The sequence below is a fragment of the Chelmon rostratus genome, chromosome 3, assembly GCF_017976325.1.
Source record: "Chelmon rostratus isolate fCheRos1 chromosome 3, fCheRos1.pri, whole genome shotgun sequence".
NCBI lineage: Eukaryota > Metazoa > Chordata > Actinopteri > Chaetodontiformes > Chaetodontidae > Chelmon > Chelmon rostratus.
The window spans coordinates 6660704-6687491 of NC_055660.1; the positions used below are offsets into that span (position 1 = coordinate 6660704).

A 26788-nucleotide genomic window follows, 5' to 3' on the forward strand; every position below is an offset into this window, starting at 1 on the left:
GCTTGCTATCTTACGGCTAATGTACAACACGGTATTCTGGCTGTTTGGGGAGAATAAATGATCCAATGATCCTGCCGTCAAATTTGCACGAGTAACGCTTTCTGTGTGAACACACCATTTAAAAAAAGGAGGATGTTAACATTAAAGCCTAGACCAGAATGTGAGGCGTCTCTTCTTGCCTTCTCTGTAAAGCACAAAAAGAAGAGGATGTTGTTTTGGAAGAAGAGATGGGAGTAAATCCAGGAATAACAAACCAGGACTGTGCAGTTCTCGCTTCACTTCAGCTCAGTTTAGTTTATCAGTGTGAAGCTCCTCAGATTCCAGATGATCTGGGTGACAAGAGCAGAGAAGGACAAAAAAAAAGAGGCAACTATTTGGAGTTGATTGAAGTGGAGCTAACCTAATGTAGACAAATTGATTGTTTTAATTTTTTTCCTTGTTTCAGTAGTTGGTAAAAGGAGAAATGGAACAGCCTGTGCATACTGTTTTGTTTGTCTTAGCACAGAAAAGCATTATTGTAATAATCCTTAAAGCCTTAAATATTTCAACATTTTTTTGTCATTTATTTTAACCTTTAGACAGCTTTACCGTTTTTAGATTGTTAACACAGCGCTTCTTTAACAGCACATGATCGGCAACACTACAATGGTGACAGTTGCGTTGCATCAGTTGACTTGTATCAGTTTTATCAGGGGAAGGGCGGGACCAACACATGACCACAAATTTCAACTGCTCTCGTCTTTTTTCTTTCTTTCTGTATGGTACTTTTGAAATCTTTTCTACTCTTGGCTCCCCACTCTTTTGCTTTCAGTTTTCCCTAAATGCATTCTTTTTTTTTCTCTCCCAGTCTACCTCTCTCCCTCCCCCCCGTGAGCAGTCTCTATCTTTGCTGTCTCTACAGAGGCATCCAGCTGTTGGCAATTCCTGTCACAGACATTGCCTTAATTAGTTATTCTTCAGCACTTTCTCCCCCTTTCTATTCTGATTTTCACTCTGCCTTTAGCTTTTCCGAATGGCCTCGCACAGGCCTCATTTTTAGCTGGCAATCAGGCACAATTTGCGCAAGGTTTCAGTGATTGTTGTTGCACATTAGAAAAAAAACAAACAAAAAAAATGCGTAATGATTGTATGCTGCTCTATCTGCTAAATGACAAAGCTATTTAGAAGGTATTTTTTTCTTATTTTGGAGAAAAGAAAAAATATTTTGCTATATGTAAAAACAGCTGTCATCAATACGTAAACATTCTGGAAATAGAGAAGTATATGTATTTTTAAATGTTCCTGTTTTTGTGATTTGTTAAAAATGTGTAGCACAAATTAAAATTCCTCATTGACTTAAGAATGCCATTGTCTTCTCTTATGTGAATGGGTGGCAGCCATGTTGTTTGCATTTGGTGACATTTGGTTTCTAAGCAGAAAAATGCAAGTATCCAACAATCTTTATTCTTAAGTACCATCGTTTTTAAGAGTATAAATAATGAACAGAGAAGTATAGACATGCATGAGATCAATGTCATACAAACCTTCAAATGCACAAAAATAAAATGTTACTGCAAAAAAATGACCAGGATCAAAAGTGGAGAGGGAAACAAATCTGATGAGGAAAAAAACAAAAGTCAACCTGAAATTTTAACCATTGTGTAAATAGATTAAAATAACCAACACTGTAACAATAACAGGAAAACACCAACAACTGTCAACATTAGTGCAGAAACAGTCAAGTCAGTTAGTCCATCTTTTTGGTCATTGAAAAAAAATACAGCATGTGGGTTCCTTTTTTTAATATACTTCCAAATTCAGTCTTTTTGGGGGCATTTTTCTCAAATTTTGTGAGATTTTACAGACTACATAACAACAGATTCATCAATAATGGAAAAAAAAAACAGAGTCGCAGCTCTAGGAAACATTAAAAGCAGCTGCTCTGCAGTCCTTCGCCACTTCGTGTCACAGCTTCTTGCAGCATTTCTTTTACTCAGGGAGCCAGTGAACGCCTCTATCTGCAGCTGTGCAGTGTTTTCTTCATTCTGCAGAGGGACCGTTCACAGGCTGGCAGAGGGTCGCTGCCCCTGAGATGGTGATTCAGAGCGTCCCAGGGGAGCTCCACAGAGCTGAGGTCAGAGCTGAAGGCCGGGCAGCATCAAACTGACTAAGCATGGCTTTTTGTTTTCTTGTAATGACCTAGGCTTTGAAGGAAGGACTTTATATATATATATATATATATATATATATATATATATATATATATATATAAAAAAAAAGTGCCCTGTTATTGTTCCAGCTGGAGCTCCTTTTAAAGAGTCAGTACAGCCAAATTACACAAAAACATGTTCGTTCTATCTGGTATATAGCAATGCAGATAGTTTTGGTTTTGCTCTAGATTTGTAGATATACCTCTGAGATTTTTGTTGTTTTGTGCTCACAGCATTTAAAAATTACTTTGGAAAAAATAGTCAGCAACATCTTCCAGGAAATAATGTCTGTTACTCTGGATAATTCACAGACCTCACAGAGAACCACTTCTTATCCATTATCCAGAGCAACAGGCACGCTATGTCTGGAAAGACAACTGCTGTTGAATGTTTTAAAGTAATCTGTCAATGCTGTGAACAACTCATTCACCTCTACAGAAGTCGGAAATCTCAGACCAAAAAACACAACTATCCACTGTGGCTACATTCCCCTAGGTGTAAAAAAACAAAACAAAACCCCCACTTTTTCTTGGTAATTTGAGTGTAGCGACCTTTTCACCAAAGAAATGCAGCTATCGATCTGTGTGAACAGTAAGTTGCATGTCTGCAGCACTCCAGTTATATTCCTGCTCATCGGACTTGAAATTAATAATTTAGAAAAAATGCACAACCCATAACTGTATTTCTCTCATTCTAGAAAACAGTCTTTTTTCCCCATCAGTGGGTTCCAGTGTTTACTGACCAAATACATTTCATGATTGAGGAGTTCCCAAATGCAGTTTCTCTTTTGAATTTTCAAATAATATGTGACCAAGTGTTAAATATTTACAAACAACTATTTACACCTCTTAACCAGATTTAACCAGATAAATACAGCATATATTCACAACAAAAACGTGGTTTATACACACACAGGGATTGTGCATCACAAACTCTGGAGTGAAGCACGTTCTCTTGGTAATTAATAAACGACATCTGCACATCCCCTGTGCATAAGAGTTCATCTGCTTTCCAGTGGAGGTAAAGTCCAGTGATGAGGTTCAGTGTGAAAATGGGGGAGTTCGGCTGTATGTCTTCACATTCACGAGTTTGCTTCCTCTGCCTCGTTCACCCGCTCTCCAGTACAAAAGTCAACATTCATACCCAATCGTTTAGTCTGTTGAGCAGATGGTGATGGTGCTTTGGGAGCTGCTAACAAACAGGTTTATAAAACACTGCACTCTAAAAGCAGTGTAAGACATCCAGTGTTCACTGAGGCGGTTTCCACTTGTTTGTCTACAAACGCTTTAGCGTTGGAAAGTCCCTTTTTCTGAGAGCTGGGGAACTATTTTACCGTGCTACTATGTCTGATAATACAATACAAATTACTCTAAAAACAGTTGGAAAAAATCCAATGTGCACACATGCTCCAAAGGCTGACAGGAGAGAAATAAAACCTTACAATCTACTGTGCTTTAAACCACGTCAGACTGCATACTGGCTGGTTAGACCTCGCCCACCTCAAACGCTGATTAATTAGGCAACTTTCCTCGCAGCGCATTCCTTTGATGTCGCGGTGGGTTACAGATTCTGTCTGTCACACAAACCCAGTAAGAGTCAGCGTGAGGGAAGCAGGTCTGGCAGCTGTGGAGTGGAGTCCTGGAGCGTTAGCTCCAGTTTGATTGCTTGGCTTTGTGCTGTGCTGACGCTCCTTTTCACATTCATATTTCATGCCGCATATGTATGCATGGAGTGCGTGTTTCTGTGTACCCTGTTCATCTCAGCACACATCTGCATCACTTGTCGTCTCGCTGTCCTACCTCAGAGGTGGTCAGCAGGAGGAGGCACTGATCTTCTCTGAGACATCGGGGTCGGACTTGGCTACCAGGAAACGTAGGCGACCTCCTCCCAGACGAATCAGATCCACCGCGCTGCGAGGAGCACAGCAGAGAGACAAAGACAAGAGTCCAGTTACATGAAGCTCAGCAGAGACAGAGTAAGGATGAAGGAGCATCACGGTCTGGGCTCGCACCAATCAATCAAAGTAATCAATTGACTTAATAGTATGGTTAACGCTGTGGGAAGACTGCTCACTCTGTCAGTCAGTAATGTCAGTATCACCTACTACTATCTAATCTCCTCCAGCCCATTGTTATAGCCACAAACAGCACCATCATCTGTACCTCTGGTAGTCTGCTCCTATCAGGCTGGTCCCATTCACAGCCAGGATGCGATCACCGATCCTCAGTCTGCCGTCGGAGGCAGCAGGTCCGTCAGGGATCAGAGTCCGGATGTAAATGCCTGGAGCGTTTAGAGGAGTGTGCTGCAGGAGGGAGGAGTGTTAGAGTGTTTACGGTATGTATGTGTGTGTGTCCATTATTTAGGTGGGGCTCTGGTTAAGCTGATTACCACTATTACCACCATTCCTGTCTTCAGTATCCAGTGAGGTGTGAACAATCTCTTGCTTGGTTGGTGTGTTTTGAAACAACTGATGGTACACATTTCTGGTTTTTGTTGCTCATGCATAGCAGATATGTGCGCCCCTGCATATGTGTATGTTTGCAGTTTCTCAATATGTATTGAGAGTGTTGTGTGTTGTGTTCGAGTACACAAAATTTGAATGAAGGTGTAACTGCAAAAATAAATAACTCCACTGATTGGTCACTGCATCAACATTACTAATTATTTTCATTATCAGTCATTCCCAAAATAGTCACATTCTATCAGAAAACACCTAATATCAATATTAAGGCAAAATATAATTTTCTCAATATGCAGCTCTAAAATCTGGCCTCAGTGTCAACGTAGCTTTACACACGGCTATAAACTAGACCGCTAAGATAAAATGTAAAATCTGTTTTCAAACTTCTGTCTACTCACCAGGCCGTCTATGAGTCCCATGCCCAGCCCGTAGGGTCCCTTGTCCAGTTCCACTACAAACACCACACACAAGTCATCAGGAAGGGGAGGGGCGCCAGGGGAGGATACAGGGAAAGGAAACTCACACCCACTAATACACCCTGCAGAGGACACGGACACCCAAATGCACAAAAACACGCGCACACACACACACAAACACACACAGGGTCTCGCTATGGGGTTGGAGACGCACACGGATACGAGACACATGCAACAATGCATCTACAGAACTAATCTGACACACAAACGTGCTTCTGACAAGGAGCCTGCTCATGTCACACTGAATACACTGTGAAGATGGCACAGGAGAGGAGATCGAGCTATCATGTGAGGCACAGAGCTGACCGACGAGCTCCAGCATTTCAGCTGCACAAAGAAGAAGTGCCGATTTAAAGCTGCATTCCTCCGCTTTTAGCCGCTGGGTGACCAAAACAATCAGAGGGACACCTAACTCTGATATAGTATGATCAACTTACAAAGCTGTTATGGCTAACATGTGCAAACAATTGTATTTTCACACATCCACTGAACTGATGTGATAAATGTAAGTTTAATATTAGCTCCTGAGAAAGATTATCCAGGGTTTCAGCTCATGTTCAACATTTCTCATCAGCTAGTGGCTACAGTTGTTTTTCCGTTTGGTGCTCGGCAGGTAGCTCACAGTGGATTTATCGGAACTTTTTGCAGGAAACAGCTGTTTGCTGCAGCTGTGCACTGAGACTGAATTAAATGTGTTGTTAAAGCAAAATGTGGGAGGTAAAAGATGCTAAAACTCTTTGTTGGTGCAGTTAGTGATAATTTGTGACTTTTTTAAAGGTACAAAATGTAACATTTACACATAAAATCTCTAAAATTGACTGGACCTATGTTATATATTTGTAGATATATCTATTTTTATTTATTCATGATTATTATTATTTATTTATATTTTGTTAACTTTCCCAAATTATTTCCAACAATTTTCAAACCCAGAGGAATCTGTAATTTTTTTCAAGGTAACGGTGCTTTGCTCATTTGAGCAGCTGTTAATGGTGACGTGGGAAACACCAGACGATACATCAGAGTGAGGAAGGAAGTCAGTGAACGTGATTAAACATAACGTCAATAAAACTTAGATACACAGCCTCTGTGAACATTTCTGTTCTAGTCTTGTCAGACTTTTATCAACAATGAAGGTTGTTTAACAATGAAGACAACAACTCCCGGGATCCCACACTGTTTGGTAATGTCGTCAAACTTTGTCTTTTGTCATTGTTTTGATTGAAGTAGAAATAACTCATAATCATTAAATCCATTGATGAATGCAGCTTTAGGCTACTTTAGAATTGCTATAATTTTGTGCAGTTTTTATTTCCACGTGTCCTGTATTGAGAGAGATTGTACACTGTATATTGTGTACTGATAATATATTTTTGTAGAGAACGCTGATCCAAAACACTATAATTACATTAATTATGAAGCATTATGAAGGCCATGACATGACCGATCAACACTGAATACAGTTTAATTCATAGAAAATTCAGTGTTTCCGAGTGAACCCTGGCTTCATGTTACCTTACATAAAATTACTCCAATATGTTCCACTGCAGTGCAATATACAGACTTGAAATTTGGGAAAAAGGCAGCACTGGTACCATATCAGCACTCAGTATGAGCAGATACCCTGATCTGAGGTATCGGATTCACTGGGAGAGAAAAAGCTGGATCGGTGAATCCCTAATATCATGTATAATGAACAGCAAGATTGAAAATCCACACTGCACATTTGGGGTGGACAAAATAAGAAAAACACCACACAATATGTGATTTAATACAATAGCCCTAAAAAATACCACCTGTGTGCATTATACAATGTTCAGCCTGTTTTTTGAGACGGTGTCAGAGGTGTTGATTACACAGTGGTGTTTTATACCAGATATCATTACACTGTTCATGTGTTCCTGTTATTTTGTCCACCCCATGTATGTTATTAAGCCTACCCTCCAGTCCGTTGGTGATGAGTCCGTTGGTCTTTTTACATTCTGCCACAGTTCTGCTGCTGCAGCCATTAGTCTGGGTGTTGGGGCCTATGATCGTCCCTCCTCCTCCTCCTCCTCCTCCTCCACCTCCTCCACCTCCCTCCGGGTACAGCGGGGTGTTGGGAGGGGTCAAGAGGCAGGACGGGTCTGGATTTGCTGCTCGAGGGTGGTGGATGGTGCCGTTCCTTCTGAGGCTGTGTGTGTGTGATTGGCCTGACGGTCTGTCCCGTCCTCTCTCCTCTCCTGTCTCTGCCGTCACCTCATCCCCAGGACCCCCAGAGCGGGGGCTGCTGTGGGCCGGAGGCAACAACTCCCTCTGTGTCGGGATTGGACAGAAAGACTTGAGAAGACAGTATGAGGTGTAAAGTGAGGATACAGTGATTAGAAAATGGAAGGAAAATGAATATTCCTGCTAACATTCACCTACGAAAAAGCGTTTGTGTTGCATTACACAAACAGCTTTGTTCCTAGATAACAGCCCAATTAAAATTAAGAGTAATAGGTTGCATAATTATCTTACAGATTTAGCATTTGATATATTTGTGAATGTGTATGTGCTTCTGTGTGCGCGTGTATGTGTGCATTTGAGGGTGCATTAACGCTAGGGATTATGGTCTAGTCAGCCGTTCCCACTAATTAGACAGCCTAAAGACTAATCAGATTAACCATGATTTAACCATGTCTAGGTTTCTGCCAGTGAGTGTGTGTATGTGTGTGCGGGCTGGTTGGAGTAGAGGGTTTTTCGTCTTTCATTTATGGGATTATGAGGAACTCCTCAACAACCACAGCTGCTGAGGCACATGGCCTGGATTACTGCTAGGTGTCTGCATTTGACAGTGTGCATTCGTGTGTGTGAGTCTTTCTGACCTGAACGTCAGGCCAGTCCGCTGTGTTGGTTCCGTTGGAGTGTGTGTGCACGCTGGGAGTGTTGGCGTGTGTTTGCGTCTTGGTGCGCAGCCCCCACAGGTAGTGGCGGATGTAGAGCAGCTGTCTGTAGATGCTGTCTTCCACGCACTCGCCGTCCAGGTCCACTCTGAAGCCGGCGCTGGGCAGCACAATGGGAGGGTGGTTCTCAAAGCTCTCCAGGAGGTCCACTGAACACACACAAACTGATGTTAACTCATCCATACCCATGCACAACATTAAAGCGCAGCTCCGCCATCGGCCAGTCGCTCTTTCTGGTTTGCAGCTTTCACACCCAAAACTCTTTAAGAACTGCACAAAAGCTAAAGCTAAAGACTAGGGCTGATTTCTTTATGTCCTATTTACTGCAAATGTGATATCCTGAATGATGCAAACCAGGACGTGAATCAAAACCAGGATACTGTGCATGTAAACATATTGACCCTAAATTTGATCTCTGGCTATCACTAACAGCAAAATCCCTTCAGCATGTAAACTAAGTAAATGTCCATGTTTCATTCATTTGTAATTGTCTGCAGGAAGAAGCTGCTCTACGGCATTCACATGGATTCAGGCAGACGCTAGACCAGGGGTGGGCAATTAATTTTTGCCAGGGGCCACAGGAGAAACCTGAATTGTATCAGAGGGCCGCACCAACAAGAACTTAATTTTGCTCAACTTTCTCCCAATGTAAATTGCACTAAATTATACATTTTGAACAGCTGGTACTGGTAATCGGTAGAATAAAAATAATCTGTTAATATTTATATAAATAGGCTATGTGAAATTGTGTATAGGTTAAATACGAAAATACTCCCATACTACATGCCACATGCCACATGCCTGATTTACACAACACTTCCTGATGTATGATACAATGCAAACATGTCGAATTCTGCACAGGGTTCATTTCTGTCACTTTATCCTGCATTCTCTTCAAAAGTCCAACATTGCTCCCCGTCAGATTTGGACAACCGTCCGTTGTCACACCTGCCAGCTTGTCCCATTTCAGTCCTAACTTGTCCAAACATGCATTTACCTCTGAACAAGTGGTTGTCCCTTCCACTGACTGCATGGCTGCCAGCTCCTCCGTGATGTGAAAGTTTGCAGTTATCCCACGTAGGAAGATGGGTAGCTGGGCGGTGTCACGTACGTCGCAGCTCTCATCGCAGCCAGAGAAAAATAATCAAAGTCGGCCGCTCTGTCCTTCAGCTGAAGCTCCAGGTTTTCAGCGATGTCCTCAACGCGCCTCGTTACAGTACCTCAGAAAAGTGGCACGTTCTCAAATGCTCCTTTTTCTCCAATAAGCACTCCTTCATGAACTCTCCATCAGAAAACGCCTTGCATTTTTGGCGATTTTGTGAGAAATTACAAAGCTTGTCCTGACGGCTGCATCTCTGGGTGTGCAACGTTTTCTAAAAAGTCCTTGTTGGGTTTGCAGTTTTTGCGCTTCATCAGACAGATTTCTGTATTTATCCTCATGTTTGGTCATGTCGTGGCGATACAAATTGTAATCTTTCGACACAGCGGCCTGCGTACCACAAATGAAGCGCACGACTTTACCTTTGCCTTCTTTGAAGAAATACTTGGCAGTCCATGTCTTGTTGAAAACAGGGCATTCGTTATCAACTTCTCTTTTCTTGGTGTGCGCCGACATATTGAGGGTAACCTGGCTAGCATCACTTGACGCTGCTCACCTTCACTCACGGCTCACGCACGCACGTGCGTCCATACGGAAGTAATAGGAAGGCAAGGCGTTTCAAAATAAAAGCAACACAGTTGTATTGCATGCACGGCATAAATATTTTTAAACAGCCTATATGTTCTAGCTTATATTATTGGCCTCACGCGGGCCGGACATGGACGCACAAAGGGCCGGATGTGACCCTACACTTTGGCGGGAATTCAACAGTAATTTTGAGTTTTCTATAGAATATTAAGAGAACGCTGCAGTTTAAAAGTACGTGGAGTACTAGAATAATTACATAAAAAATCGATACCAATAATTTTTATATATTTCATCCATTCTTTGTAAACAATACGACATCACCATAGCAACATATCCGAGGCGTGTTTCATTTTGCTGTTCTCTGTCAGCCTGTTTGTGTTTTTCCCGGACTGTCTGCCCTCGACCATCTGCCTGAATCCATGTGAATGCAGCATTAGACAGATTACCTTAAATATCCCCTACACATGTTTAAAGGCATTTAAGAAGACTTTGTTTTGAATGATAGTTTGTATCTGATGTCTTTTTTCCCCGAAATCCAGAATCTCTGATGCAAATATTTTTCTTTTCAAAACTTAAACTGCTGGACAAAAAATGTCTCCTGCTTCCATTCTCACTGTTTGTGACCTGGAGGTTTCACGTTTCCACATCACACTTTAAACTAGCTGTGATGTCATGAATCCTGCTGGTACATACACTTGTAAAATTTAACTTTCCCCCTTCAGCAGATGAGTGTGAAAACAGCCTTCTGGTGCCATCTCTGCACACTGAAGCTCAAACATCACAGTAATTATAAGCAAAAGACATTTCTGAGTGGAAGGGCCTTTAAATATGACAGTATATACTGCACCTACAGGATAAACTCTCACTCTCAACTCTCACGAGGGCCTTATGGGGCTGTGATGTGGTCAATTCTACTGCCCCGAAAATAAACGCCTACTCATAAATTCACACCTGTACCTGTTCTGTATATATACGCCTCATCCTCACTGCTGGGTTGCCATGTTGGGACAGGGCCTATCTCTGCTGTGAGCTGGTACTGGGTGAGAATCCTGTGCAGCTGGACAGGTTTCAGAGTTGGGTGCTCGCTCGACAAAGCTCGCCAACTCAACTGCACACAGAGAAGAAGCAAAAGAGAGAATGAGAGGAGAAGACACGAAACAGAAATCCTGGGAGGTTCTCTTTAATGCATCCAAGACATCACAGGAGGTGAGGCACTGTGTAGGCAGTCTCAAGCTGGTCCTGGCTAAACCTTTCAAGACATGATCAATCAATATCTGATCAGAGAGCCTTGCTTCATGAACAACACTTCTGTCAGATGTGTGCTGTGTTGAGATTACAGCCAATCAAAGCTTTCCTGTTTCTGTTATGTGTAATAAGACGACTAGCATCTCAACAGCAGTACTCAGTATTTCTGTTATTTTCATGTACTGCCACCTAATTAGTGGTAGCTCACAATCCTGTACAAGACTGTGGATGTGTGTGTGTGGTACCTGTGTGAGCTGTTGTGGGGGCGTGGCCAGTATGGACACAGTGCTGTTGAGCTTGGTGAAGAATTTGTCGGCCAGATGTCCAAGACCGGACCTGCTCGCCCACTCCATGACCATCCGCAAACATGCCTGGATCTGCAACACCTTGGAGCGCTGGAACCAACCCCGAGACGGACCTGCGCAGACACACAGACACACCAAAGTGGGTGTTTGACTCAGTTATTTCATCAGACACTGCAGTAGATTTCAGTCCTTGGATGTGTGCATGCGTGAGAGAGAGCAGTGTGTTTCTATGCATGTGCGTGTGTTCTATGACAATATGGTTTGGGTTTTTTTTGCTTTTTTGCAACGAAACAATAACAACAGCCACCAGCCGCCTGCTCCTTGCAGAATACAAATCGACTGCTGCAGAGGTGCTCAGCTGACTGGGTTTGTGTTTTACTGCACAGCAAACCGGCACACAGCTTGCATTCTTCACTCTGTGTAATCCTTTCTTTCTCTGTATCACATCAAAAGAACTGAAAGGAAGTTTTGTGGCAAGTTAAGCAGGCGCTAACTTTAAATCTAGCATTTGTCAAGCTGGCATCCCATAGATTTTCAATCTGTCGTTCCATTACCTCACTAGAGCTATAATTCCTATCTAAGCTTTCGGAAATACCCCCCAATGTGAGCGCAGGCCTCTGCTGGATTTGGTACAAACAATGACAAACAACTGGGCTAGAGCTTCAGTGCAGATTACAAAACAATACTTTTTAACCTCAGACACAAGACGAGATGTACTCAGCAAGTACACACAAACACTACGAAATACAATTAATGAAAAATCCAAATACAAATGGCAATATTCAATGAGCCCACATTTCAATTATATACTCAAGCCAGTGCAATATGAACACACTTCCCACTCAACCTGCCAGCAACTAAAGATTATTTTCATTATTGATTAATCTGCCAATAACTTTCTCAGTAACTGATTAACTGTTGCTGAAAATGCCCGCATAATTTCCGAGAGCCCACAGCGACACGATAAAACTGCTTGTTTGTTGAAAAACCAAAGATGTTCAAGTTTAATATCAGATATGCAGAAGTGCTTGAAGTTATTCTTTAATGCCATTTTAAAGCTTGTTTTTCACAAGTTCATTTATCTCAATGTCTCGAGAGAACAAAATACAGATTTCTCAAGGTAATGAGATTATTTACCACAGCAACATTTTTTTTAATGACAAGATGATTATAGAGAACTCAAAAATGAGTGTCTGCTCTGTTTGATCACACCTGATTTCAGCCTTCAAGAAATCTGTCTCTACTGTTCAGTTATGAATCCTCCCCAATAATCATGACAAATTAAGCCATTATCCCAAGAAAACGAGTATGGCCTTTCTCTGCTTCCACACACGTAAGACAACGCAGCATATCCTCTCTTTTTAGAAGCTAGAACAAGGGAATATTTGGTATTTTTACTTAAAAACTTCTTTAAATTAATCCTGTTACTCTGAGAAACATAATCTATTTTTCCAATACAATCAACACCAGTTTTCATTTAACAAAAGATGCCAAAGCTTTCAAATGTTAAATGATGTTTAATAAATCAACACTCATCTGCATGAAGTTAAAATCAAAAAGACAACAAAAGAAGTTGATTAGAATCAGGTGCTATCTGGTCACAGAAAAAATAAAAACGATTATAAATCTGATCAGATGATGCCAGTTTTGGGCACGTGACAGTTTACAATACTTGCAGATAAAGACACACTTTGGTTGATACCGAAACTAAATGTGTCTCCACAAAATCTTTCTTCACAAGTGAGACATGACAGGAAGCTTCAGGGAGACAAACTGCAGAGCACGCGCACATGCACATGCACACGCATACACACACGCACGCACACCCACACCCACACACCCCTTCAAATATTCTGCCATATGTTTTGGATGCACACACACTAACCTCTGTAATAGGCTTATGTCTAGGCATACAGTAATCTATGTGTAAGGCATCGCAAACGAGACGAGACATCACTTAACATCTTAACAAAGGTGTCATAATGCTTCACAGCAGCTGGTTTACGAACACGCGCTCACCTTTAAATGCAGAAAAGCCATCGTATACTCTCAAACACACAGCCCTGACAACAAAGAGATATCCATTCTAATCTGTTTGCAGGGTGAAAAATGTCGTGCAAACACACAATCACACAAATCCATGACAAAGCAGAGCGTCTGCACAATATTACATCTCCTAATCTTGAATTCTCCTGATCAGGTTTTCTTCCTGAGTTGCCATAACATCAGGCTAAAAGTGTTTGTGTGTGTGTGTGTGTGAGTTGCAGAGCGCCCAGTGCAAACGTCAGCGTTACCTGCTATAAACTCACTTCACTGTTACCATGGACACCATCAGCGGAGAAACAGAAATGAGCGACGAAAACGGGAGCGAGGGAGAGAAAGAGAAAGCCAGACAGACGGAGAGAGGGAGGTGGAGATGAGGTGGGGGACAGGGGGAGCCTCTGCATGAATATAAAGGTATTTCTCCTTCTCCCTTTGCCAGAGATGTGATCTCTCCTGTCTGCACCGGCTAATGAAGACATATGGCATGTGCGTGAGTGTGTATACGTGTGGCTAAAGATACAAGGGGAGGGTGTGGAGAGGTTGAAGTGATACGTTGTCGGACACATGAATATGGCTGCCGGCAAATGACTATTTTCTGTATTTAGACAAGGTAATAGACTATTAGCAAGGTCATCACAACAACTGAGCGGCCTCCCAGCCTTTTACCCTTCACTCTGCCCTTTACCCCTCTTCCTCCAACCCCTCCTCTAGCTCGCCTCCATCCAGTCCAACCTCTACTCTTCTTTGTCTCACCCCCTGATGGCCAGATGGAAGGAAGGAAGGCAAGGAGGAGGAGTAGGGGGGAGAAACAGAATGCAGATAGGAGAAGGGCATTGAGGACAAATCTGGGTTAGTCACTGTCAAAATGCTGACAAGGACACAAGGACACTCTCTCTGTCTGTCTCTCTCTCTCTCACACACACACACACACACACAATCACTAACAACTGTACAAACCCTGAGGGAGGTCTAATGGAAAAGAGTGTGTGCGTGTGCATCCTTCTTGCTCTACCTTTGTCCATTAGCTGGTTAAAAAGTGACACGTTGGAGAAGAAGAAGAGGTAAGCAAACATCTGAGCCTGGATCTCCGGGTGGACCTGGTAGCCCTGCAAAAGCTCCTGGGCGTTCTGAAACACCTGAACACATACATGCAAACAAACACATGAGCATTAAGAATGTTGCTGCAGTTTGTTCGTTATGTCTATCAAATCAAATATGGACAAACACTAAAACTATTATCATATCTATTCTTCATCAGTAGTTTCCATTTGGTCACTGAAGCGGTTTGCAATCTGCACTTGACCCAGTGGCAGGTCAGTTAGATTTAAAGGGTTAAACAAAGTTCCCAACAAATACTCTGAGCAAAAGACAAGGTTTCAAAATAGAAAAATATGTTGAAAAGAGTTTAGCTGGTTTGAGCTTCCAGATGTCTGTCAGCTTGTCATCTGTGTGTTTTGACAGTGAGGATGAGTTATAGTCAGGCTGCTAATAATTTGCAAATTAACTTCAGCAAATTACAATAGAAACATAGAATTTGTCATCTCAGAATTTTTAAAAAAGTAAAAAATCTTGTCAATTTCTTGTCAGAATTCATAGAAAACATTCAGAGACAAACATCAGAAAACTGAAAATAACATCATTCACATTTTTTTTTTTTTTTTCTGATTTGTTTTGAAATAAATCCCCAAATTGTTCATGTCCGTCTTCTGTACGGCTATACCTAAATCAGGCTTTTGGCTTCTCCACTTCATATTCATTACCTGTATTGAAAAAAATTATATTACATTAAAGTCTCTCTCCACTCAAAAATGTGTTTTGAATGTTGATTCATCTCTGCGCAGAGTTTTTGACCTGTAGAGGCACATCTGTTTTTGGCTGGGTCCTTCTTTTGTTTGTCTCGTGCACGATACAAAACACAAGCCTGCCAATACTTTCACACTATTCCACTGACCAGCAGGTAGCAGTAATGTGCCAACATATAGTGCAATGCACAGGTAGGGAAGAAGACTGCAAGCTAGGTCACACGGATGTAAACAACACACGATTTACAATACCAAACAAATCGTCTTAGCGAATGTTTTTCTCAGAAAAGAAATGCTTTCCTCGAATTTGTTATTTCTCAAGGACACACACAATGGGTTTGGTAAGAGACACTGAATGTAAATGGAAATTCTGTTCACTTTACAAATACAAGTTTAGTACATGTACGTATGAACATGATTTTGTGATATCAGAACTACTTTGGAAGACATTTTGTATTTTGTGTCTGGAAATTAAAGCAACTACAGGAACTTTCATTTTGTGTTGACTTTGGCGACCTCAGTGGACAGAAGCGGTAGTGTTTCCACCGCCTCTGCTAGCGCGTGTATTTGTGTTGAAGGCGAGCAACAGAAAGATGCATCTTACTTCAATACTATTGTTCCTTTTTTAAACAGCTGTTTGCAGGATGCACAGTGATGAGTTCATGTATGTATGTGGCTGCGTACAGGAATTGTAGCTCAAAGTGCTTTACATGAAAGAAAAATTACATGCACCGTGCATTGAACTCTGGTTTGAAAAAGCATGTTAGGCACAAGTTATTATTCAAAGCAAAAGCAGAGTACTTTTATTTCTTTAACATGCCCAGTGAGGAGCTTTAAACAAGATATAATTTCTCAAACTTGACGATTAATAAGCAATTTCCATGATACGGATAACTGTAATAATGTACAATTCAATACACATGCTTACCTGCAGGACCCTGCGTACAGGTTCAGGAAACCCTACACCTCCTTTCCAGCAGGGCTCAGAGCTGTCAACTGGGAATGGATTACAGTCTAACAAACCTGGTAACACTACATAAAGGGCCTGGACACACACACACACAGAGAGAGAGAGAGAGAGAGAGAGAGAACAACTCCATCAGCTCTTCTGTGTGAATGAGCATCTCTTATTATTCATCCAGCCTGGTTTTAAAGACAAGATAAAAAACTGTCTCACTCATTAAGAAGAAGGCACCGTTGCTGCTGTGACAGATTACCTTGGTGATATAGTAGACACATTGCTGGAAAGTGTACATGATCACTTCTTCCAAGATAGTCATTGCCTCTTCATTGGCTGATATGGTCGCCGATAGCAACGACTCCTTTGACCCTATACACAGATGACAGAGATAGAGGCATAGTTAAGAGATATGCAGTGAGAGGGACAGATGATGTAGCTGTATCCAGATCTACTATATGTCAGAGTGAGTAATGACTCTTCAGCCAAGTTGTTTCCACACTCATAATTCAGATTCAGATGCGCGTGTGTGTACGTGTATACACCTTGCATTGTCTCTATGCTGTGTGTGTACGCTGGTGCTCTCTGCTGTATGAAGTAGAGGATCTCAATGGAGTTGGACATCCAGAAGAAGATAGTCTGCAGGTCTGGAATCAAGTCTGAGATACTGAGCAGAGACAGGGAGGCCGGGTCCTGGCTACATGGACACGCACACGCACGCACACACACACACAAGCGCGCACACACACGCACACACAAAGAATGGAAGGTTAAACACAGTTGGACATACTGACCCACTGAACACACTGACATACAAACGAAGAAACGGTACATGAGCGCACATGCTCTCTTTCTGTTTGAAAGTGATACTCACTGCTGAGCTTGCTTCTGAGCCAACTCCTTTGTCTTCTCCTGCAACACACACACACACACAGAGCAATTAAGTGCTCATTAAACTTTCAGGATGTGCGCAGGAGAACCACACTTCATGACACTACCACTAACCTGCAGAAAGAAATACCACTATCGTATTTACCAAACCTAACACATCCACACTGATGCTTGTTGACAGTTACTTTGTGCCCCACTGGACTGAATACAAGATTAATCCAGTATAAGATCTCCCTTCCCTCGTTTTTGGCAACTCCAACTTTTAGAAATCCTTTGAATAAAACAAGGTAGGCTGTACCATATTCAGGGCTTACCGCAGTGTTTCTTAGCAGAGGCAGACCACCTCACCTGAAACTACTGCTAATATGAAAAAATGTAAAAATGTACTCGATACAAAGCCATCATCTCCTGACTAAACTGAACACATCTCCAGATGCGTCTCAAGACGCTGACCAAACTCCTGCGGGAAACCCTGATGTTCAGAATATTTCAAATCCATCTATTTTCATATTGAAATAAAACAGTAAATCAATTACAAAACAACATGACAAGCTATCGCCAAGTGGCCTTTCTGATTCCATGTTCTTAAATCAAAGAGAATCAGCATCCACCAGTAGATTCAGTATTTTGGTCACGTCCAAAGTCATAAGTTAGTAGGGCTAAACCCTCAACACTGTGCTGTGCTACAAGCGCAGCGCATCGTTGTCATTGCTATCCGTAACCACTCTTGTGCGACTAGCTCACTATAGCTCAAGCAACATATCTGCCAAGCCTTGTGGAAGACTCTGGTCATGTGCAATGAGTGAACGGGCAGAGAGTGTAGGCAAGTAGGTAGGTAGACAAGTAGCTAGGCTTATTACAGGCCTGCAGCAGCCACAGGTACCAGTTTTTTTTTCTGTTTTTTTGTCAGAGCATTTGACTTATTAAATAGCTGTCAGGATATGAAGAAAATTTCAAGAAATATAATATCCTTAATTGAAATCAATGTCAATTGACTAATTGTTTCAGGTGTACATTTGACTGGCTTTCATCTTTATTTCTAAACCTTGTCAGTGCTGGAACGGAATATCATGTGTGTGTGTGTGTAACACAGTACAAAACATGTGACATCTGTTTAACTATTCACCTGACCTGACATGGCTCACCAGTTTCCCTCCACATGAGGTCATCTTAAGCAGAGACCAGAGTCCCGCAGGGACAGACAGACAGACACAAACAGGCAGACACTGACCCATGCGATGGTCTGGATTCGTCTGACAATCTTGAGCAGCAGTTTTCCAAAACTCCCAGGTGGGAAGCTCGAGGCAGAGTGTTGTATGCAGAGACACAGCAGGTAGGCAGGTGTCAGCTTATGGTCATCACCTGAAAAAAACGTATGTTCTCATTGTTCTCTAGTGGTATTTATCGTAGGCAACGCCCAGATTTCAAACTATTAGTTCAAAGAAAAAAGATTCAGTTAAACTCCTTTTGGCCTGAGAATCAGATGACAGCGATGTCTGTGGATTATCTGGGGACAGTGATTTTGGAAAGATTTCATGGACACTTCTTACTATGTATACAACCTTTGACTACTGAAAAACAAGAGTGATAATTACTGGAAGAAATGGGGGCCGTTGCTCTCAGGAAACAGACAGTGCTTAAGGCTTTTACAATTTTCCCCTATTTTCTTTTTGTTTCAATACTGATACAAAATCCACATGTAATGAACTGTAACTATGAATTCGTCTGTGTTTATTTACAACCTCATTTTAGCCTTCCTGTTGTTGGTGTTGTTGTTGTTCTGTATCTCATTTTCCCTGCCGAATTCAAAATATCACCAAAAGTAAAACTATAAAAAATATCATTTTGCAGTGCTTTGAGGAGGACAAATGAATCTCAGAGAGAGATTTCTCAAAACCTGGACAAAACCAAACCTAGAGCTGGATAGCTGCAGAGGTGAGAAATTTTGGTAAATAACGTTTAAACTGAAACGTATTCAGTGAGATAAAAACATTGCTTTTTATAAGTGCAACTGAGATCTTATATTCTCTGTTGTATTGGAAATATGAGCACAGACCTCCAGGTTCTATGAGAGACACAATCCTGTTCAACAGCTGGTCTTCATGAGCCTGGTCAAACTCCAGCTGTAGCCTTCTTTTCTGACCTCCTCCCACTCTTCCTCCTCCTCCTCCTCCTCCTCCTCCGCCAGCGTCCCCTCCTGACAAACTAAGGGGCCCTGCCGTTGCCGTCACACCGCTGCGGGGTTTTACCAGGTGAGGTTTGAAGCTGCGTCTAGCTGCCGGGACACTTGACACCTGCGCTGCTCTGTCCTTCAGCACAGAACCACACATCTTACATGTCTGAGGCCCGCCCTCTCCCTCCTCCACCCCTGCATCGTAAAGCTGCCCCAGGGAGCGAAGGCGTGCCAAGGTCTGAGCTGGCAAAGGCTTAGCGCCCGTGGGGTCCTTGTACAGGAAGATGTAATGCGCTCCGAAGGAGAGGAGGTCACCGTGTCGCAGGGTGGTGGAGCGCTCGCAGCGAGAAAAGTTCACTAGAACTGTGGCATGGAGCACCGGCTCAACGGCGACACAGAACCGCTGACTCTCCGCCTCTTCTCCCTTGTTGTTGTTGTTGGCATGACGACGGGGAGCGGGGACTCGGCGCAGGCGGCAGTGGAGGGGCAGGATGTCGGGAGAGAAGAGGCAGATGTTGGGGCGAGCTGATGGAGTCTCCTGACCGACCGTGTGCTGCTCTCTGTTCAACAGGTACACCAAACAGTCCTGCAACACAGCACAATAAATCACAGATATTGGAAGCCTCGAACATCATTGAAACAAAATGATCTGCACACCAAGTCGCTCCCATTAGGAGGATTTTAATGCTGTGACATTTAGAGCGCAAGGCAAGAAGTCTGAGGAAGAGCGTTGTGCTCATACGTCACAGCATTAAAATCCATTGAACAGGAGCTACTTCAACTCTGCTAGATACCCGTTTGATCCATCCTAAGGGTCACTGGGATGTGCATGTCTGTTTTAATTGTTGCTTATGTCTCTAACACATTAACTTCTTCCCTATTCTTCACCATAGCCAATCAAACATGGACGTCGTTCATCATTGACGTCTCCCACAGGTTTCTGAAGAGCCATTGTGAAGCTCAGTGACAGCGGCTCTGGCCTGACTCCACCAAACACATAGCTAATCTAATGGGCAAAGAAGTGGAGCGTGGGTGGAGCTGAAGTTGAATGAAGCCTGTTTGCTGAAACGTAGCGGCTAGCTGTCACTCAAAGCAGCCACGGCCATAATTCTGCATAACTTTAAGCCTTAATAAACGAGTGAGTTATACGAACGTTCACGCCCTGTACAGTTATCACGAACAGGGAAATTAGCTATAGAGAACAAAACTGTTTTGTACCAGGCTGTAAACGTGTTTAATTTCATTTTAAGTTGCTGCTTGATCCTCACCTGCCGATTGTATCCCTGCAGCAGCAGGAGGTGCGGGGACTGGTAAAGCGAGTGCCTCACCCCTCCACCTCCCTGACTCCCCTCCTCTTTCCTCCGGCCGCTGGAGGCCGCCTCACGTTCTCGACCCCTTAAGGGCCCTGGCAAAGTGGAGTAATAACGCTTGGGCTCGTCTCCCACTCCCAGCTGCACACACACACACAGAAACTTTAGGATTTACGTGAATAATAACAATCAATTATCCTGACTAAGGTTCAGTGTGGGGCCCCACCTGGTTGAGGCTCGTTTCGCTGAGGCTGCGGCAGAAGGATGAGTTGCTGGACCGGGGCAGGGTCAGTGTCCCCTTCGCCCTGTTCCTCTGGAGCTTACGAGCCTGAGCATTAATATCTACAGGGAGGCAGCGAGGAGCAGCAAGAGAGAGAACAAGGAGGGAGAGAGAAGGGCACGAGGGAGAACAGGAGGAGAATAATAAAACAGAGAGAAAGGAAGAGGCAGAGCAGGGAGAGAGAGAAGTTGAGGACACAGAAGAAAAGAAAGGTAAAGAGTGGAAAATAAAAAGGAGGTACTTAAATGTGACATGTGCATTGTTAGCATGTGTGTTTGACTAATGAGTGAAGCTTCTTCTCAGGTTGTAGTGACATACAGTATTGCAGAGCAGTCATGTGTGAGCTGAGTGGACACTATGTCAAACAAAACCAGTCAGATGAAGTAAATGGTGCTGGATGGAGCAGCACATGTGGCTGACAACAGTGAACCTGATGAGACGTGAACTGAGCAGCTCCTCGTGACTTGAATTTGAGGCCATGCGATGGCTCACACAGATTTACACACACACACTCGCACTGGTTGAATCACTGGCAATGGGTGTGCTGGTGGTGACAACGCAGGTAGAGGTGGTCTCCATGGCAATGACTGACAGCCACCCTACCTGAGGCCAGTCCCCACCTTTAGAGCTGGACTGTACCACTCGACCACACCGCAGGGGGGAGCTCCTGTGTTTGCCCAGCCCAGACCGACCCATTAGAGCCGCCAGGAATTGGGAGGCTTTGGGCCCTACAGCAGGGTGGGAGGGGTTACGAAAGAAAAACACCCCTTCGCCAAAACACCAAGCACTGAATAACCCCCCCATACACACATATACCAACCGCACACCACAAGACACGCATGCACTGCAAAGCAGAAAAGTCTGTGGTATTTCTAGTGAGTGACATCAGCAGTTAGTAATGAGAGATACACAATTAAAGGTATGAGGTACAGGATTTTCCACTCTAACATGTCACTGTCAGATTCGTGAGATATTGCACTCAAAGTCAGAAAACAATGGCATTTTTTCATAACAAACTACATAAATTATGCTAAAATTGATGGTCTGCTTAGTGCTTTCATTTGGGTCAATCTGGGTGTTTTTGAATTTATAATAAATCCAACTTGTTTTTTCCTCCTGGGTTAGCAGGTGAGATTGAAACCAGCAGATTTGGGAAAGCAGACTCTATTAGTGAAGGTTGATAATACAGTTTTCATTTATTGGCTGTGATGTGTTCACGCAATTAATGAAAATCCTACCGTACCCTTAAAATGCCATCTCACTGTAAAAAATGTATGTAACAATTTGCACATGTGCATGCATGCTCACACATTTACCAGGGGAAAAAAAACAAGACAACAAGTGAAAGAGAAGAAGTAAAGAGAAAGATACTTCAGGGTTTGTGAGTTTTGTAAACGCTACAACAAAAAAGAGAAAAGGTTAGTGCGAAAATGAAAATATGTGTATTAATATGGATCAGTTAATAAACCAGTTTTATCCCAGTGGGAATTCTTTGCTGTGATTATATTTTTGTCTTTAAGCACAGTTAGGAAAAAAGAGAAGGCTGGTGACAATCTTTATGTGTATATCCAATGAAAAGACTAAAACCAACAATAAATTGTTCTGACAAACAAGTTTTGTCTGTGTCTGCTTATTGCTCTGAGCCATAGTGCTCCACTGTTGTCCACAAACTGTTAAAACACATCGGTGAGCCTCACTGTTGCACTGGGTAACAGATTCCTTTACTACAACCAACAATGCAGTTTATTTTGAGTCAATCCACCAAACACAGTGTGGCCGCAAATATTCACAAACACGCAAAATGTGTATTAATCCGTAGCTGAAAATAGTGTTTGGAAAAATATACAGTTACCAGCTGTTTTCCAAGCCTTGTTTAAAAATCCACAGGAAACAGTGGAAAGAAGCTTCTCAGCGATAATACATAGAAAAAAAGGAGGGACCCATCGCATGCAGAAAAGCGACAGCGTTTAATGTGCCCAAATGCAGGCACTTAATGGCATGAACACCAGCTGTTTTACAAACAGAACTATGTATTTGTGACACAGACTGTAGGAAAGTCAGTCAGCATGAGCATGGTCTCATCCTGGGATTTGTTAAAAAATAGAGAATAACACCAAACTTCTCCTTTTTCATGGCTTTTACACACCGGTTAATATTGTCTCGTATACTGTCTGAATTGTGCACACAAGACAATATTAACCAATTCTACAGTGCAACAATAAAAAAAAAGATTGTTGACTGACTGTTTGGATACCACAGAAGTTCACATAGCAACCAGTAAACTCTGGCATGCTTCATGAGAAATGTTAGTGTGGCTGCAAAGAGCAATGTGACTGTGAGGCTGTAAATAGCTGCTCTGTCTCTCTGAACACAATTGTACTCTAACTGGGTCTTTATAAATGGGGTTGCACAGGAGCGAGTGTGTGCATGTATTTAAATGGCAAATTTCATCAATCGTCAGTAAGTACACCAATCTACATAAAGGTCACTTCCTGGTTGTGAAAGACAAACACATTGATTCATATTACTGCACTGCAGATGTAAAGTCACAACAGTACTTTTTAATAAGTTTGTGCAATTTGTTTGCACATTATATTTGAAATCTATCAACACAATAGATGAATCTCTCCCGGCAACTGCATTATCAGGTTCAGGTGTGACCCGCTACATTCTTGTGCAGTGGGAAAATCAAATAGCTTCACTGTAGTAGAAATGTGCCATTCATAAAAACAGGAGGGGGCCCACACCCATCCACACCTCCGGTCGCAAAGGATTCAGCTTACACTCAATCAATCGACCAGCTGGCCGTGCATTTCCACTACACTGTTTGTGTGTGCGCATGTGTGTTTCCTTAGCTGCTAAATTGCACATTCAAGTGTGTGTGTGTGTGTGTTTCTGGTAAAAACCCAAATGAACCACCGTCTTAACAGGACAGCACTCTCACATATAAAAAAAGGTATAATCACCCAGGAACAACATCTTCACAGGATAATAACTGTGACGAAAGCTCTTATTCTGCATCTCCACACACACACACACACACACACACACACACATACACACATATACACACACACACACACACACACACACACTGCAGAGGAGGTAACAAGCTGTGCTTTTTTGCTGAGTTTGACATGTCAAGAAAGGAAGGGAATTAGACCAGCTGCTGTCTGTGTGTGTGTGTGTGTGTGTGTGTGTGTGTGTGTGTACCTGTCTATCTATGTGTGTGTGTGTTAGTGTGTCTCCTCACCTGCAGTGATGGTATCCTTCTCCTTGGCATTAAGTTCCTCCACTTCTGCTCTCCTGCGCAGCTCAAATCTGCGAGCGTGTCCTTCTCTGGGTTTCCACAGCTCTTGGAGTAACAGCGGCTTTTCGTTGTCCCCCAGTGCTCGCAAGCATTCGGTTCTCCAGCCCCCTCCGCCTATCCCGCCTCCCCCCTCCAAACGCCCGATCACGTCGCACAGGACGTAAGAGTGGGCAGCATTCTTGTTGAGCGAGTAACGCTCGAGCGCCTCTTTGACCAGTTCCTGCGCGCTGGAGCGAGGCGTGGCCAGGACGCTTTTGTAGTTGGCACCGGCACAAATCTCATCTCCAAAAATCTTCAGGACCCCAGGGGCCGAGCTCTGTGTGGAGAGCTCGGCTGGATCGTCCGCCGGTCGCTCTGGGGGTTCAGTCGTCGAGCGCCGGTCCCCACGAGTGTTTGTTCCAGTTTCTACTGGGACACGGTCTCTGTAACTCAGAGTACGGTACAGGACCTGGTGAACAGACAAATAATAGTGAATGTACTGTGGGACCACTTTATCCCAGATGGTCTGGTATTCTTACATTCTGGCCTGTCGCAATAACTAGTTTTGTTAGATGACATATTGTCCCAGAACTACTTGGGGTAAATGATATCATTGTCATTTTAAGACCATTTTATTCCACTGATATAATGCTAATCTAACACCTTAATAATGCAAGGACACCCTTTCAAAGAGCAATGAACTGTAAATTCTTAAAAATATTCAGACAGTTTTGAAAACTGGATAGGAGGGTTAGGGTTTGTTGTGTTGTCACTGTTTTTAAACAAAGTCGACAAACTGGCTTGTTCCCGTTAATGGGCTCTCCTCGCTGATTCGGCTGAAATTCAAAACGTCCCCGGTATACTGGGGTACACCACAACATGGATTTTGCAATATTGTCATTGTCATGTTTTAGCATGTGTATGCATATGCATAGGTTATGTGCTTTACTAACATGCAGGTAGAAGGCTACACACATACTCCTAGAACTAGAGTTACAACCAGAAACTACTATGTTCTTCGCTATAACTCTACATTTTGCCATTTTTATGTTGCTATACTGTTTATTTTGCTGGTTAGCCTGTTGAATTTGGTGTTAGCACATTCCGTGGCTAATGTGGCTTTTAGCATCTATTGTATCCATTTCTTTTTTTTTTTGTATATCACTGTGATATAATATCCTGACATTGTGCATCCATTTGGACTTACTCTTCTACTTCCAAACTTCCTGGATGGAATTATGCAGTTGTCAGGAAAACATCTATTAGCCTTGGGTGACATGTTATCTTCACTTCACCTGGTTCACTGTTGCTGTGTGCATGTTTGTGTGTGTGTGTGTGTCTAGGAGCTGCCTCAGCCTCGGCCACGGTGAAACTCCGACACAGAGGGTACATGATTGCATTAGGCTTACGCGCTGCGCTCAAGTCTTATGGGCATCATCAGTCATCATGTTGGCTAAATTGTTGGTGACATTCTTATGTAAACAAACAGGCATGTAAACACAATGGGTGAAATCAAGGTCAGCAAAAATAACCAAGGTCAAGTCATTGTTTCGTACAATAAGCCGAAAACATTATTATTGTGAAGGGCCTACTTGTAGTGTATATTAAAGGCTCGATTCACCAAAATCACAAAAACATTATGTGCCTCTGGTGGTATCCAGCCGTGAAGATTGTTTTGGCTTTATTTGACAATGGTTGAAGAGATATCCATCTTTGAGATTTCTGCCACTACCCCAGTACACTGGAGGTGAATAGAATTGTGTTTGAGCTCGAAGCACTGGAAGATTACACCAGCAGCTTTGCAAGGCTGTACTCAATCACAGAGGAGCTTCGAGCTAAATGTGATAAATGCTAATATCAGCATGCGAAAATGCTGATGCTGATATTTTGTTGGACTAATGTTTACCATGTTTGCCATCTTAGTTTGGTGTGTTACCATGCTAACATCTGTTAATTACAGCCCTAAACACAGTACAAGTACAGCTGTCCAAAGTACAGGACAAATCAATATTTTGACTTGATGACGATGATGCCAAATACATTTAGGTATAGTGCACGGCCAAGCTCTTCACTAAACACTGTATTTGTAACTCGTAATTAAATGAATTCACCAGAGTTTGCTTTTATCATTTAATTTGACCTTTATTTGACTAAAATGGTCTCTTGAGACTTAGTTTGGAACAAACTGGCTTTGTGTGTGTTTGTGTGTGTACCTGTGTGAAGGTCCTGCTCTGGCGTTTCAGGCGGCTCTTGGATGGCAGGGACATACTGGCCCCGGAGGAAGAACCGTAGAACATGATGCTGCCGTTGGCTTCACAAACTCCACAACTGGTGAGCAAGTAAATGCACTTAAACACTTTATTCAAAATCATCATCAAGGATTCAAATATGTACGCACGCACACACACACAATATGAAAAAGTCCATGCATAAAAGGTGAGGATGGACACACTGTTACATCTTACACTGACTTGTGGAACATTTGTAGATCTGGAAGATAAAGGAAATCTACTCTAAATCTATACCATAAAATGCATCTACCATAAACAGACCATGATCTGTGTGTGTGTGTGTGTGTGTGTGTGTGCAAGTACCTTAATGCTGTTAGGTATTGTCACTTCTATGTGCAGCAGCACCAGGTAAATGTGTACAGTTGAGGGTCAGACGCTTTGCATTTCATTTCAATGTCATCTTTTACCCTGGAGAAGCAAAAAAAGACGAAGTTAATGTCAGTTTACAGCAGAACTGAAGTGTC

At 42.7% G+C, this 26788-nt stretch overlaps 1 protein-coding gene across 1 annotated transcript; it reads right to left on the bottom strand.

Moving 5' to 3' along the window:
• Positions 1-2265: 2265 nt before the first annotated feature.
• On the bottom strand, positions 2266-26357 carry radil (Ras association and DIL domains). Its single transcript, XM_041934295.1, has 19 exons — positions 26247-26357; positions 23998-24502; positions 21365-21472; positions 20691-20806; positions 20423-20605; positions 19038-19740; positions 18213-18343; positions 16965-17002; positions 16636-16787; positions 16350-16462; positions 16061-16177; positions 14343-14466; positions 11228-11400; positions 10695-10845; positions 7973-8199; positions 7067-7421; positions 5049-5188; positions 4352-4491; positions 2266-4099 (listed from the first exon to the last, which is right to left on the bottom strand). Exons 1-19 carry the CDS (start codon positions 26328-26330, stop codon positions 4000-4002), a joined length of 3660 nt encoding a protein of 1219 aa, XP_041790229.1. The 5' UTR covers positions 26331-26357; the 3' UTR covers positions 2266-3999.
• Positions 26358-26788: the final 431 nt, after the last annotated feature.

Bases quoted from the DNA above. Each gene is read 5' to 3' on its own strand.
- radil (XM_041934295.1), bottom strand. From the start codon at position 26,330: ATGTTCTACGGTTCTTCCTCCGGGGCCAGTATGTCCCTGCCATCCAAG. The intron at 19,741-20,422 runs GTGAGGATCAAG...GCTGTGTTGCAG, and splicing joins TGCAGGGATACAATCGGCAG to GACTGTTTGGTGTACCTGTT. The intron at 16,178-16,349 runs GTAATCTGTCAC...GTGTGTGTCCAG, and splicing joins GTGTCTACTATATCACCAAG to GCCCTTTATGTAGTGTTACC.